This window comes from Pimephales promelas, chromosome 4 (assembly GCF_988280905.1).
Source record: "Pimephales promelas chromosome 4, fPimPro1.hap1.1, whole genome shotgun sequence".
NCBI lineage: Eukaryota > Metazoa > Chordata > Actinopteri > Cypriniformes > Leuciscidae > Pimephales > Pimephales promelas.
Genome location: NC_142772.1, coordinates 31,296,112 through 31,313,161, shown reverse-complemented (window position 1 = coordinate 31,313,161; position 17,050 = coordinate 31,296,112). Strand labels below are relative to the sequence as shown.

Genomic DNA, 17,050 nt, shown 5'->3' with positions numbered 1-17,050 from the left:
ATTGGGTAATAAGTGCATAATAAAGGATTGATTAGCCATAATAAGGCATTAATATAAACCTCTTACAGTCTAATTACTGTTATTAAACATCCTCTTAACATTGATAAGTGGTCCATAAACTTTTAACAAGTTTCTAATAAGTGTTCATAAATATCTTATAAACAATAATAAATGTGTTTTTATGAAATTACTAACACGCATTAAGTCTAATTAATGTTAATAAACATCTTATTAAGGTTCATGAGGTATAAATAGCTTGTTAACAAGTTTCTTATAAGGGCTTATAATTGTCTTATAAGCAATAATAAATGTGTTAATTGTGCTTTAATTAACACTTATATGAAGTAATTGATGCTTATATGTATCTTATAAGGTCTTATAAGTGTCTTATTAACTGTTAATTACTGCTTATTACAAGCACCTTAAAATAAAGTGTTACCGAAATCTTTTTAGCCTGAACATTTTCTCAATTCACACACTATTGTTGCTCTCCCCCCGAAGGAGTCACCTAACTGACCAAACAAAGCATTTTGACCATGCTTCAATATCTGACGTCAGTATCTGACGTCAATCAATATCTAGCGTCAGTTAGATGGATCGCGCGTAACCCTACCCCTACCCCAGAGGATCGCGTGTAACCCTACCCCAGACCTAAACCTACCCGCGTCATCTAACTGACGCTTTTCCTTTAGCGTCAGTTACGCCATAGGATCGCTAAAGGGTGCCTAAAGCGTCAAATACTGAAGCATGGTCAAAGGTGACGCCTTGGGGTGAGAATGCGTTGCAGCCAAGATGAGAGGAAAACATAGAGAGAAAGAGAGAGCTTAACTCTGTGTAATTCAGTGTAAGATCTGGGCACCTCTGACTTTCTGTATGACTTTGCTTACCTTCCCAGAATCATGTTTCCAGCACACATTTAACCCTCATGGTTGTTACTGTTCATACTGCCCTAAATGGTTTAGCTCCAATGTATTAAAACATCTTTTATCTCACTACAATCCATCACGATCTTTAAGTCACAAAACTCTTTGGTAGAAGTACCTTGAATAGCAAAGTCCACTAAAGGAGTGGAGTTTAGCTCCTATAATGTGCATAGCCTTCCTGATAATAGTCTGGGCTTGGTCACTTTCTCCCAGTTTAAATCTAGAATACAGACACATCTATGAAGGTAAAATGACGTCATAAAGAATCACAGGCACAGGGTAAGATTTGTGAAAGAGTAAATAAAATTGATAGCGTAAAATCAATTTAAAAATATATTTAAAAATAAATATTTGCAGTTATTCATGTATTTTGAAGCTGCAACTTCATGCTAACGCAAAATAAATAAGATCTGTAGCCTTTTCTGCTTTTGGCACGGTTTTTGCGCACAAATGCGGTCAAAAGTATTGCAAGCCTGTGAACAGCAATCTGCAAGCTAAAACAACAGAGGCAGGAACATCAAAACAGATGAATTGCGTAAAATCAAACTTTGTGTAAAAAAATAAACTGTTGCAATTGTCTAAATGACTTGCTGTGTGCATTGGGTAAAAAAGTTCCCGAAATAACCCGATTTGCACAGTTGCATCTTTTTTTTACCTGCGCTTCCAGTTTTAGCATAAGCGTGAAGAGGAGGGCAGGACCACCTTCATTATGTAGCCAATCAGCTTCACGCTGACACTCGATTTACTCTGATCTGATTTGTTCAATAAACATGCCCGTCACCAAAACACACCTTTTCATTCGGCTCAAAAATGTTTTCATTCATTGCCGAAATGGTACTTTTAATGCAATGTTTCTACCTAGGGATGCTAACTAAAGATTCACCAGCTCCAGTTTGGATCCAGCCTCTTACAAAGATTACATCTTAGGAATAGGAATCTTTCTTTAGAGCAGCAGGTCCAACTATAAAACATAATAATAATAGGTTCAGCAAGTAAACAAATTGCTCAGAGCATTACAGATCTGGCATGGCCAGCAGAGAATCTGTCTCTTGATTCTCCTTCAGCAGAGAAGCATTCACCACTGCTCTGCCAGGCCACTAATAGATGTCTGGAGATTTATTACAGCGCTGCTCTCCGGCTGATAACAGAGGCTTCGACATACAGTGTGAGCTATGGGGGAACGGAAAATCCTTTATCGACCATGGTACACAGCATATATTCTTTGCAAGTGTGGGCCACATATTGATCGTCCCTGTGAAATGCTGTGCGTCTTAGCTGCCATGGCGAAGAGTGAGCTCAGGGAGCTTGCTGATGTACCACATTTCTGCACGTCACGATGACAAACTACTCACAGCTACACGCCATTCGCTCTCATGTGCTAGCACTAGTTCAGTCCAGCAGATAGTTCCACCTACTGCCTCTTCCTTTCTTTTTTTTCACTCTCTATTTTTTGTTTTACTTTTATATTTCTGCACAAAAATATCAAGTGTAATTTATTCCTGTGACCATATTAACTATACTTTGGATGTGATTCACATGATCTGTGTCAATACACACAATTAATTCCAAAATATTTAACCACTACCGAATGTGGTTTCAGTGATCTGATGACAAAATGATTGGATTACCCACCTGGAATGCATGTAAATATAGCAAAAAAAAAAAAAAAACACAATTGCAAGGGCGTGTGTTATGTGTGTGTAATACCTCCTCCCTGTCCAGCAGAAACATCTGATAGTCGGTGAGCACACAGAATTTGGGGTTCCACACAGCATGTTCAGCATACGGGTGACCATATGACATCCAGTTGCCGGGAGGACCCCTCATATCTGACAGAAAGAAGGAAGACCAGAAAAAAGAGAATGATGATAATGACAACAACAAAAAAGCACCTGGATGTGACGTGAATGAATTTATGCATTTCCTTTTTTGGATCATGCATTTACAGACTGGTTTGTGACTTTCAATTTACTCCTCCCCTTTACAAAGCTCAAACAAAATCCTGAAAGATCTACAAAGCAAAACAGCTCCTGAACTTGAAAGCAGACATGTCTTCTACCAGGAACACATTTATATGGTAATGAGCCCCCTGCTCGTCATCTCTTGCGACAACGAGATTACCAAATATTGCACCAAGTGTGCAAGAAATATTGCCATGTTAATTTGTGTCTGATAGAGAATGTCAGTAAAGTGAATTACCACATTGTCATAATGTTGCTTTTTTTGCTTAAATCTCATATGCGCCGCATGGAATGTTAATCTCATCTTGTTTCAGAACATTGAACAAATCTACTGGACTCTGTTCTTATTCACATTCATGGTGAACCTCCATTTCTCACGCTAAATGGAGGTAAAATGCCTTTTACGGCCAAATAATTAATGAGTGGAAGTTTAGCTGTTACACTTGCTGTCCTTTATGGTTGGAAACTGTGTTCATGGGTGCTCTGCTCTCACAGCACAGTAACTCTGAAACATTACGAATTCATGGATTGTTTAATTAGTGTACCAGTGAATATGAAATGGTTTGATATTTTGCACTTTTCGGTTCCAATCTTGAAAAGGTCAAAAAAACATTAGGTAGCTAATAAAACCAACTTTTACACAAAAACAAATGGACCAAAAAAGACACTGTGCCGAGCAGGACGAGGCCGAGGGAAGTGAGAGAGCGGAGCGAGGCCGATGGCGTGAGTGAACGTTTGCTTGGAATGTTCGCCGGTTCCCGCTTCCTTCTTCCCAAGTTCGGCACCAATGTAAGGGTTCGTTGTTGTGGGAAGAAGGATGCGAGAACCAGCAAACATTCCAGAAGTTTATTAAATAAAATAACACAAATACAAAATGAAAGTATAAACCAGCAGCCCCCTCATGGATGACTGCTGGCACACAAAACATAATGTAAAATCAGGCCTGTGTCTCTCTCGCTCGACTCTCAGAGATGTGAGACCGGTGCGTCATTCATTATCACTCATACCACCGGCCTTGCGCCGTTCTCTCACGTCCATCTTTAGTAGTTACTTTAAAGAGCACCCATCATGGATTTTTGAAAATGACTGTGTAGTGTGGACTATAGCTCTAAGGGAATTAAAACATCCTGCAAAGATTTATATCTGAAAGTGCACCGTATATAAAGTTATTGTCTTTCAAAAGTGAGAGTCGACTCTGAGTCTAAGAAATGAATTGTTTTTGAAACGAGTCATTAGCTGTTTCGTCGTGACGTAGATACAAAACATTAGCTCATTGGCCGGCTCCCAACAACTGCGCACGCAGACGGGAGTGTAAACTTGAAGTCTAGTCTAGAACACATTCAAAAACTTCAGCTGAATAGCGTCATGTCGAGAAGACGCTGTGTTATACATTGCAAAGACAGTTCAGCCACTTGTTTCCATTGTCCAGGGACGAGCATGTGAAGAATCAGTGGTCAGATCTCATATTTGCAACGATACCACAACAGTACAGCTGAAACCTTGTGTTCATCATTTTAATGACGAATCATTCAAAAACAAATGAATTCAAATATGGATTCGCAAGCCGGTTGTTCCCGAAGGAGGGCTCAGTCCAGTGTATATGGATCAGGTTCGTCCTCCTCCGAATCACAATCTGTAAGTATTATTAATAATGTTTGCTGTTACGTTTTCTGTAGCATGCACAATATAGTTATATTGTGTTGTGTGCGTTGTGTACACTCCGCGCAGCTTCTAAGCGAGGTAAAGTTAGTTTTGTTTTTGATATTCACCAGACATTCATTGAAAAATGGCAATTACCTCCTAAACGACTTAGCCAAATATGACTTCGCTCTATATAATAAGCACTGTTCCTCAAAAGCCACCACAATGTGAGTTTCGCCGGGAAAGCTCGGTCTTGACGGAGACGCGAGTAAGGGACCGTGTGGAAAGTGCACTTTTTCTGACACGTTTGTTCAAACACTTTATACAATTTTCAAAACTTGACAAGCTATAATCCTGGTTATGGGCGTTCCGTTGCAGACAGCCTCTACCTACGGTTTACCAATAACAACTGACTGGGTCATTTGACCAATCGCCGCAGATTCGCGTCACTCAAAGGAGGTGTTTGGGAAAATGAATCGTCGAACGAATCATTTGGGAGTCGTTGAGCGAATCAGTTAAAAATAAATGCATATTATAAGACAAATAAAGTGTTTTTTATCCTTGCATGCACATTAAACTGTTTTTGGGAACTCCCAAAACAAAAACAGTCACATTTCAAATGCTATGATAGGGGCTCTTTAAAGTGTCATTTTATGGCTTACGGCTTCACGCTATTATAGGGAGGGCAATTGTTGGGCAGTTTTTATCTTAACAGACAGTTTTCTGCTTCTCCAAATAAGCACTTCAAAATGTCCACTGCTGTGATTTTATCAAATCATTTATAGCGGTTTTGTTAGAAGACGTTAATAATATTTTGAATTATTGCCTTTTCCTTTTAATCTGCTAAATCCATTCGTGATGTGGTTGCATCAAAAAGGAGATTACTTTATGCCACTGCCAAAGTGAAGCTGCTTATCAGTGCAATAACATGCACACAAAGGGAGGGAGGAGAGAGGAAGCAAAACACAAATGGCAAAAGAGAGGCAGAAAAAAAACAGATTTATTGCAAATTTGACATGAAGTGGACAAAGAGGAGTGTCTCTCGTCCTCATTGGCTGTAATGCAGGCTCTGTGCTCTAACAGTAAGGTTTAAATTCCTCTTCAAACCCAAATGAGAAATGTGCTCATTTTATCCCATATTATAGTGAATATAATTTAGAATTATCATTATTATTTGTGGCTGTAAAACAGACTCACTAAGTAGATGCCTCTCTGTTTAATAAAGCATCTGAGCTTATTTGCATTTGAATACTTCTGAGGACAAACACAGAGAAAGTTTCCCTAAGAAAGATCTAAAAGCTACTGAATTAATACAGTAAACTAAATCCATTTGGTACTATTTTATGATATCTCAACAAACATAAATATCACACACAAGACAATAAATGTCTCATTCACACACACAAACAAAACGTTTACACAAATATACAGTATAATTAACAAAGAAAATGAACAATTTTCCTAGAACTTCCAGAACCTGCTAAACAACCCCCTTGGGAAATGCCCCAAAGTAATTCTCACACACTGCAAGTTCAGCACTAAGAAATAAATTACTTTTGCAACTGGAATAAAAAAAGATAATTAGAAAAAGTAGACATTTGCACTGGAACTTTAACACTGCAGACAGCACTTGGACAAACAGGTAATTGAGCATTTTCCTAAGGTAGAACAAGAAAGACGCACAAAATCCTCTAAAATCTAACAAGCCTGTCAAACATTTTTGGTTTCCTCTGAATCAAAGCCAGAATTGCTTGTGCTATAACACAAGGAACAAGGATTTAAGATCCTGATTTCAGGTCAGGATATTACAGATGTCCTATTATGCTTTTTTTTTTTCAACTTTCCTTTATTGTGCAATGTTGCTGTTTAAGCATGAAAAAGGTCCTCATAGTTACAAAGCACAAAGTCACTCCAAAGTGAGTTATTCTCTAGATAAGCAAGCATACTTTTTGAACTCCCTAAAATGCCTTGAAGATAGAAATTTGTTTTCTCCTGGGAACGTAGACATCAATATTCCTCATTTAAATTATTCCTGCCGAAAGCATACGCAAAAACAAAAAGGGGGTAAAGCTTGAGTTATGTTTGCAGTGAGTTGAAACTTTAAGTCACTTCATTTGATTTGATTAAAATTATGAAGATGTACTCACGCCAAATTAAAATTTTTATCAAGTCCTATAGCAGCTAATATGAACTATTTCCATTTTAAAGTAAGTTATCCTGGCTTGAGCATAAGAGAGCCATACAATTGATTAATCACTTCAATATATGACTATGTAACCAATTACAAAACAAAAGCCTGGAAATAAATCTATGATGAAATTCTTCTAAATAGGTCAGAGAGTAATACAGCAGCTGATCTGTTTTCTCTCTCGCTCTCTTCCTCCAGCTGCTCTGGACTGTATGTGTTCTGTTTTACTATATTTCATTGAGGACAACAATTTCATGTGCAACGTCTAATAATACTGATATTCCTAATATTCATAATGCATGTTCCCTTGAGAAAACATTTGATTGCTGTATCTCATTCATACATGTCATGTGTCATGTGGTTGAAGGAGCAAATCCAAATGCAGACGATATGCAAACACACAGGGATTTATTGAGGCACAAAACAGAAAATAAAAACCCACAAGGGGGCAAAACAGGACAGAAGGGCAGTACAACTAGACTAAAACAGGAAATAAACTGGGATTAAACACTGACTGATACTGACAAGATAAAGAAAACAAACAGCTAAACAAACTCACAATACTTATCACTAGATTCAGACAACGTATTCAAGGAGAGTAACACTCAGTATTTGACAATGAACCGACACAGGACAGCAAACACAAGGGGATTACTGTAAATAGGGAGAAACTAATGAGGGGAACAGGTGACAGTAATGACAAGACGAATCTAACGAGACAACACAAGCACATGGCCCACACATCAGGCCATGCACTTGTGCTCAAAACATGGTTCTGCCATGATCCTGCCAAAAGACTAGTAAAATCAACGACATGATGGCAGAATCATGACATCATGTATACACTCACATGCTTCACATGCACATGAAGAACATGGAGAACTGCAGGCAATTACTAGGCTACATGCTGTTTTTGCTTTTTTTTTTACATCATAGGTTTTTCTTCTATCCAATCAATCAGTATAGAGGTACTAACCTATTGTTTATTGCTTATTTTATTTCAGCGCAAACGATACCACTTAAAATATGTCCGGTTAAACTACAGTAAAAAAAAAAAAAAAATGAAATTCACTATAAATATGGTGACGATGTATTATGTATTACAGGATGGCATATTGGAGCTTGTATATTTTACAACTTATAAGAGTATAATTCATATAACGTAAAATATACATTATATAATATATCATAATATATTTAAAAATGTACTGATAACTGACAATATACAGGTAGTACAATCAAAAGTGCAAATGATGAATCAAATGTTGAATGGTCCATAAAACAAGACAATAATCATATTTAGACTGTCCATACACACAAACAACAAAGAACAACAAAATCAAATGTAATTGAATGTGAAGTATCAATTCAATATTTTAATATTCAGCATTATAATTGAATACATTATGAAAACAAACACCAGTTGAAAATTTGCAGCCACAACATTACGGAGGAAGAACTATGCCTTGCATCAATTTAAATACTCAACTCACACACAAAAATAAGCCTCTACGGATTAGCCAGTTCCACAAAACAATAGTCTATTACGGACAAAGATGAGGTGAGCCAGCAAAGAAGGAAATACAGAAGGGAGAAAATCAGAATGAGGGTGCGCTAAGAGCTGTTTACCTGAGAGGAAATCGCTGGATGTGTTCTCTTGGCTGTTCATTGCCAGTTTCTGTAGTTAGTCCTTCAAAGCGTGAGCAGCATATGCAAAGAGTGTGTGAGAACATGCTGTTACCATGTGCACGAGAGCAAGCACACTGTGCTTTCTGAAGACTATCTGCAATCAGCTGAGGCAGAGTTTTGCCTTCTGGCAATTTCAATGTCACAAATTCTCTCAACAGTCTCTCTGCCTTTTTGTTTTGTAGAAAGGCAGTCAAAACTAGTCAACACAAATTACACGCATCACTTGCTTATTTCGAACTACAGATCTCAGGTGGCAAGCGTTGAAACAAAAACAGACAAATTGTATAGAGAAAATAGGAGGATGTTTTTCCAATAATCCATCTACACTTTTCATAAATCTAAACATATTAATGGCTTTCTGTTTGTGTCAGTGTCTGAGCCATTCAATGCTTTAAAAAGAGTCTCAGAGTGCAAAGTAATCCCACAGAAAATAAAGTGAAGAGTGAGCGCATAATGAAAGATTGAGAGGGCAGTGGAGGAACAGAGTGGATCTGTGAATCACGGCCATTCGTTTGTGAGACATTGAAGTGTTAGTGCATACACGCTACACAGTACAATAAAAGTATGTGAAATTTATGGTAAAAACTGGCAGCTGTGGTCACCAGAAATGTACTGTAAAAAATATGGTAGCAACAATTTAGGTTTGACTGATTTAACTTAAATTTACCACAAAAAAAAAAACAACAACAAAAAAAAAACATATTTCAGTAGCTGATATAATGTTAATATACCAACCTTGAAGTACTAATATCGGTTTCGTACCTTTGGAATACATTGACGACCCCCAAAGTCAGGTGATAATGAGAAAGTCACAGCTGAAGGTAAATACTAACATATAAAAGTTAGTATCTACTAATATATTATTTAGTATTTACTAATAATGCATAATTACAAGTAGTTTATCTGAGCAAGTACTTATCTGAGTACTTATCTGAGCAAGTACAATGTAACTATGTAACTGTCACCATAAAATAAATAAAGAAAATCAAGGTTTACAATAAAAGGTAAAATTGTGCACAAATACTACCTTCATTGCAGTATAATATCTCAAATATTGGATCTCAGACTTTAATTTAGTTTCTTAAAAATTACCATTTAATTTGGTGTATAAATTCTTTTAAATCAACCTTACAATAATTTACAAATTTTGTAAGGTTATAAGAGAAGTTAAAAGTGCACCATGTAACAAAACATAAATAAGAAGTCAATACACCATTAATCCATCATCCAAAATGTTTTTTTTCTTTAGCCTGATTCCCTATGGTATGCTTATAAGTGTTAATATTTCAGACATAACGGAATTTGGAAGTTTTCATGGCAAATTGTGTACATAAGTCACCTGCCTGTGTGTATCTCGTCATCTCCGTAAATAGATACGTTTTGAGTTGTCACAAAGAGAAAAAAAGGTTGACATCTCTAAATCTCGAATCTAGGGAATCATTTGTTAAAAAAAAAAAAGCAGCTGAACAGAGGAGGGTCTGGTGGCAAAAAGAGAATGTGAGAGTCAAGTCAAGTCAAATATATTTATATAGCGCTTTTCACAATACAGATTGTATCATTTCACAATACTGTGCTTCACAGTATCAATCAAAACAACTTAACAGTGTTTGTTTATTACTGGAAAAAAAGACATCCAAGTTTGGTAGAGCTGATCAATGGTATGATGGGTCATTTAATTTGAATATCCCCAACTGAGCAAGCCAAAGGCAACAGTGGCAAGGAACCGGAAAACTCCATCAAGCAACCCGATGGTGTCCTAAAACTCCATCAGATGACCCAATGGAGAAAAAAAACAAAAAAACCTTGGGAGAACCCAGGCTGAGTCAGGGGGCCAGTTCTCCTCTGGCGTTTATGAACCAGAGGCCAAATTTACAGTAACTGTATAAAAATATATATATATCAATGCCTGGCTAAATAGATGTGTTTTCAGTCTATTTTTAAACTAGGAGAGCGAGTCTGAGCAACGAACAATATCAGGAAGGCTATTCCAGAGCTTCGGAGCTAAATGTGAAAATGCTCTCCCTCCTTTGGTGGATCTGGATATCCTAGGAATGATCAGAAGCCTCGAATTTAGTGATCTTAAAGAGTGCTATGGATTGTAGTGTGATAGAATATCCGTTAAATAGACTGAGCTAAACCATTTAGAGCTTAAAAGCAATACCTTGTAATTAGACGGAACTTTATAGGTAACCAGTGAAGTGATATCATATTTTCTTGATCTAGTAAGAACTCTAGCGGCTGCATTTTGGACTAATTGTAGCTTGTTTATTGAGGATGCAGGCCAACCAGCTTATAAAGCATTACAGTAATCTAGTCTCGAGCTCATATTAAAATGAGAATCAACATTGGTGTCACGCAGAGCCCAAGCACAATCAAATCAATGTTTAGTTTAACTGGAAAAAAAGGCCAAATGTTAGTGTAATGGTTGAAATCTTCACCACCTTTCTCCCCTCTTGCGATGATCCTGCACTAGATCACAATTATACAGTAGCTTAACATTAAAAGTGCTTTTGTTCTGTTATGTACTTGAATTGGGACCAACAAAAGTGAATTGACAAGTGTGATGAGGAAAATAGTTGTTAACTATTGTTATAGAAATGTCTGTCCTGTATCTGTTTTCCTGACCCCCCCCCCCCCCCAGCTGTGCCTTGTTTCTCTAATCTGTCCTCTGTGTATTTAAACCTTGTGTTCTCCCTCACTCTCTTCTTGTTTATGTTAAGTGTGTTGTGTTATCTTGCCTGTACCCAATACCAAAAGATCTTCAAACTACTGTATTTTTCAAGCAAAATACACAACAGTTGTCAGTATTTGTGCAGCAGCTCTGAAATAAAGTAAATAATCTATGCTGCTACCACCTGAAATGGGAGTTAATGTCTGCAAAATCTGAAAGACATACATGATATGAGAAAGATATGCACTCCCCTGACAAGATCGATTCATCATGCCATCCAACTCCTCCTCTCTCTCTCTTCCCTGCTTTATCCAAGATTTAAATTAAGATGTCCATTTAGTGTGACCATGATGTCTAAGATATACAGCAGCTCTGACAGTTCATGTATGAATTAGCACAAGTATTGATCAAGACTTCTCTGACAGCTGTTTGAGTTAAGAAAGAGAATGTGTGTAGCTCCTGCACCATAAGGGATATTACTCGTAGGGGCTGTTTACTCCTGGCCTCTTCATGCGTTTTCTCAGATCGGATAGCTATCTGATTTATCAAAACGGTTCAGTTTACACCTGGTCACAGAAATGACCATTTACGAATAAATGACCTTTTACTTGCATCCAATAAGCAATTTAGCACCGTAGGCTACATACACTTTTTTCGCCTACCAAATGCACGTATTACTTTTGCGTGTAAAGAGCAAGCCAAATAAAAGCACTCGTGCTATAGGCCTAGATACGCAGTGCCAGGAACGATAGCGAATTTGGGTCTAGCGCGAGTTTAAGCATGCACAAAACGCCCCTTAAAATTTTACAGAAAAGTGTGGCATGAATCTCTTATCGAATCTGCACTTTGTTGTTCATGATGGAAGTCAGAAGAATTCAGTCAGCGCACGGAACAAAACTATTTTCAGCAATGACTAATCTGAACGCCTCTGATTGGTCAACAAGCTCATAAACAACAGAAACGTGGGTGATTGGTTAAAATGCTCAACGCTGCAAAACGAAATCTGATGGAAATGCCATAGTACACTCTTAGAAAAAAGGGTATATGTAGCATAGGGTTCTTTACTCAACTCCAAATGACATTTTATGCTAAAAAAGGTTCTGACAAGAAAGAACCCTTTTGGCACAAAGGTTCTTTATAGGCTATTATTCATTCATATTTTACATTATTCTGCAATATTTTGTAGTTGTTATTAAATTATTGTTTATTAAACTTAATATCACATTTTAATCATGCTGATTTTTGGAGGAGAAAATCTTAAATGGCACTCTTCGTGGTATATTGATTAACTACATAAAATTATATAAATATATACATTTTCTAACCCCCATATCTTGAATTTTGATATAGAACATTTTAGGGGTTCCAAATACGTAGCGCTTTAGAACCTTTTAAGGTTCTACATAGAACCTTTTCTTCTAAGAGTGTAAGATGGATCGAATGAATGTTAAGTATTGTAGTTTGTTTAACTAATATTAAACATATCCTATTTTATAAATATTTTGAAACAAATTACAATGATCTTCCCAACCCCCCACCACCCACAATTTTATTTTTAATACTGATCTGCATGATTCACGTGTGTCATGATTTTAAGATGAAATAACCGGAATTCCGGATTAATATGGAAGAATCACATACCTGATAAATGTCTTTTTGCAAAACGGATATAAACCCGATCTTCAATTTCCACGCTATATGCAGATTGAAAGGAACTAATATGAGCTGCATTTTATTAATCATCAGCTAAAATTTCTAAATCAAAGACCACAATAAGAGAGAGCGGCAACAGCCCTGGTAAGATCATTTCGTTTCTTTGGTTTTAATGATAATTGTGTGTTAAGCGTCTGAGACTTTATTTATTTGCCATAGTTTGCGTTGGCTTAATGAAAAGATGCTCAGCTGCTCATGTGCGACAAATTTATTTCACACTTCATGCATGTGTTACATTAACAAAGTACTATATATTCAATATACTATCCCTTAATTCAAAATTAACATACATGGATGAAATCAATGAATAAGATGAAGCTGAGTGTCAAATAACCAGTCAGCTTCAGCTGTTATAGATTGCATTTTTAATTCATAGCCCTTTACTGTGATGAAGGTTTACAATCATCAATGTGTATGCACTTACATAAAGATTTAATTCACATCCTGACAACTTAATGTGCAAATGTGCTGTCGTGTTGCCAGAACAGAAAATGTTTGCATGCATATGGGGAGAATTGGTGTCCGATAGAAGGAACGGTAATTTAAAACGCAATAACGAGCATGCACACACACACACACACACACACTTTTCCATGACAAGAACAGCAAGATTATGAATTATGGATCAATAATACTTCAGATCCATGCACACTGAAGCATGCTAACACACACAAGCAGCGTTCTTGAACAACAAGGCTCTAGAACTGGAGAAATAATCACCTATGTGTTTCTAATAGCTCGGTTACTACACATTTGATTGATGAACCTACGTTTAAGCATCCATGTCCTCTAGAGATTATAATCTGATTATACATAACTGTTCAAAGTACACAGCTAATCTCTAATACTCAATCCAATTTTGCAGCAAGGGGCCAGTAAAGCCTGATTGGCTATGTGAGGGACATAGACATTGGGGCATAATATGTCACCTTTAAGTGTTTTTTTTTTTTTTCTTTAATTGCTAATAAATCCTTTTTACACCACATAGTGAACAAAATTAAGCACTGTTTGGAAATTGGTTGACCTAAAATGGTATTATCTAATTGTGTAAATTTACCGGCTGACAGCTATTCAACCTACTTCATTTGTGAGACAGTCTAACAGAAGGATTACCAAGATCAGTGAAATATCGACTGATTTGAAAAAAAGGAGTTCTTGTCATTGTCATTTTCTAGTGAATAGACACTGTGGTAATGTGAGAAATGTTGAAGATGCATTTGTTGAAAATACTAAAACACTCAATCTTAAAGGGATACTCCACTTTTTTTTTTTTTTTTTTTGGAAATAGGCTCATTTTACAACTCCCCCAGAGTTAAACAGTCGAGTTTTACCGTTTTTGAATCCATTCAGCCGATTTTCTGATATTTAGAAAAATATCAGTAACCAGACAGTTTCTGGTCTCATTGACTTTCATACTAGGAAAATAAATAAATAGGCTACTATGGAAGTCAATGAGACCAGAAACTGTCTGGTTACTGATATTTTTCTAAATATCAGAAAATTGGCTGAATGCATTTGAAAACGGCGAAACTCAACTGTTTAACTCTGGGGGAGTTGTAAAATGAGCCTATTTCCAAAATAAGTGGAGTATCCCTTTAAGATAAAATGTTTTAGTATTAGGGCCAAACATAGAAAATAATCCCTCAACTGCACTCAGGTTTAATCTGAGTTTACAATAATACTGAAAAAAATCTCTTCCTATTACAGAAAGAAAGGATGTCTGCTTTGGAATTACAACCCTTGTCTTTAATCTTTGGAGGCAGTGACATTTAACCAAAAGTGGAATTCATGAGCATGTTCACCTGAACGAATAACGGAATGAAGGAATATTTATGATGGGTCATTTAGTTTAAAGAGAAGGAAAGGCTGCTTTAGGGAAGAGCCCGAAGGGGCCCGAGGGGAGCATGAGAGCTCAATTCACACCCACTGACATTTTCCAGAGGACAAATCAATTAGCAGGGTATTAAAAAGGACATGTGTGACTGAGTCCCCAGGCTCTTAAACTGTAACTGAGAAAGCACTGCAGAATGCAACGCATTCACAAGCACACACACACACACCCTCCACAACAACAACATGAACAGACACACTCAAGATGGAGCATGCACAAGAAAAACACGGCTTCCACAAATAAACCACCTCCTGGCTTCCAAAGCACACACATATGTTCACTTTTATGTGCTGCTGTTTGAAAAAACCAATGGGATCCAGGGGAGCAGTACTGGGTAATGAAGGATTACTAATCATTTGAAGCCTGAATAGTTGATACATCCAGAATAACATAAAAGCAAGTAAGAGCATGGAATTCTACAAAATACATACATACAAATTCACAAAGAATCTAAATAAATGTAAAATAACAATAAAGGCAAAAACTGATTAAAATAAGTTCAACTAGTTTTAAATGCTTAAAGTGAGATGGCACAACATTAATTTACAATAATGGATATTGCTGCACTTCTCTTGCTGTCATGCATAACACGTGGCACTCAAGTTAAGAGTTACGATAACTACCTTGCATCTTATGCTTATAAACGCAAAAGCATGTTGTGTGAATGGCCCATACTGTGCAAATATTATTTCCCATAAATGTCTATTTGCATGGTATCAAACTTATAGATACAACCAATAGGGCATTAATTAAACATGCTTTGCTAATTAATAAACCTTTTGATAACTTTTCATGAGACATGGTCCTTATACTTTTTGTCATTGTGATCGTTCACAGCAGATGACAATGTCTCAGTGCCTGTCTAAATGGGAAATACCCACCAATTGCAAATGACAGGACTATCTATATAATAAAAAATCTATAATAAAAGAGCAATATATGTCCGTCAATGGAGAAAAAAAAAAGAATAGGTCCATTCAGCTGCAATAATCATGAATAATTTCTCCAACCCAAGACTTGTTGTGAAGTGGAAATATTTTGACTTGGCTCAAAATGAATCAGAACTAGTTTTTTTTTTTTTTTTTTTTTTTTTTTTTTTAAGTTTACTTTCCTACAAGGACTTTCTGGGCAGCTGTTTATTTTCCGGCTTATCATAAATTCATCTGAGACAAATCCTCAGACTTCTTTGAACTGTGTTCTTAAGTTTATCTTGATAGCAGATTCACATAAAAAAAAAAAACATGCCTCAATTAACATTGCTGTTAAAAACAAACAAACAATAAATGACGGTGTTGCCATGGCACAGAGTTTCATCCAGATCCAAGTTCATCACTCTAATGTAGAAGACAGCAGTTTTATCTGACTGAGATTTCTCATGAAACACACACCAACATGCAGTGTGTATTCCCTTTATACATTGTTATCAAATCAGGTGTTTATATATATATATATATATATATATATAAATAAAGTACAAGTAAGTGATCAAATCTTGTACTGCTGAGCAAAAGTATTGCAGATTTTCTCCTCATGTTCTCACTAAGCACTGCCTCACCACCCCTCTTATGGGACAGTCCTACCTGAGACTTGAATCCATCCATGATGTTGGCTGTGTGAAGAATAGAATAAAGGGCTCTCCATTGTATTTCTTCTCCTTTGCGTCATTTTGGTTGGTAATCTGAACCAATAAGCATGAGGATAATCTACAGAGAGAGGCGTGCATCCATCTATCTGCTACTGTCCGACGCTCCCAAGTCCTCCCAGCTGCAGCGTGTGTGCTTGAGAGAGAGAGAGAGAGAGAGAGAGAGAGAGAGAGAGAGAGAGAGAGAGAGAGAGAGAGAGAGAGAGAGAGAGAGAGCGAGAGAGAGAGAGAGAGAGAGAGAGAGAGAGAGAGAGAGAGAGAGAGAGAGAGAGAGAGAGAGAGAGAGAGAGAGAGAGACTTTTTACAACTCTTTATTAAAACATGTCCTAAAACACTAAAGAACAATGTATTTCACCCATGTAGACATGCTGCTACAATCAGCAAATACGAAAACAGGAAAAAAAAAAAAAAAAAAATAATAATATAAAGAAAAGAAAAGAACAAATAAGAGAGAGAGAGAGAGAGAGAGAGAGAGAGAGAGAGAGAGAGAGAGAGAGAGAGAGAGAGAGAGAGAGAGAGAGAGAGAGAGAGAGAATAAATAAGAAAACATGCAGGCTGATCAGATGTATGATTTCATTTGAGATCATGATACAATGTTAAATGACAAACTGGTATTATGTAGCAGCAGTTTATTCTTGTTTAGTTTGATCTAACATCCACAGAAGGTTTTCTTCTGAGAAATATTATGATATTTCATCTAAGAAATATTATAAACATTATGCCTTAGCAGA

At 36.7% G+C, this 17,050-nt stretch overlaps 1 protein-coding gene across 1 annotated transcript in view; it reads right to left on the bottom strand.

Annotated features, from left to right (window-relative positions):
• dab2ipb (DAB2 interacting protein b) overlaps window positions 1–16,273 on the bottom strand; it is a 120,054-nt gene extending 103,781 nt beyond the window's left edge. The window contains exons 1-2 of the mRNA XM_089130265.1: window positions 16,258–16,273; window positions 2,631–2,752 (exon numbers count right to left, since the gene is read on the bottom strand). Coding sequence (XP_088986391.1) covers window positions 2,631–2,750 — 120 coding nt within the window. The 5' untranslated portion in view covers window positions 2,751–2,752; window positions 16,258–16,273. The remainder of the gene's footprint in view (window positions 1–2,630; window positions 2,753–16,257) is intronic.
• Between the last annotated feature and the right edge of the window lie 777 nt (window positions 16,274–17,050).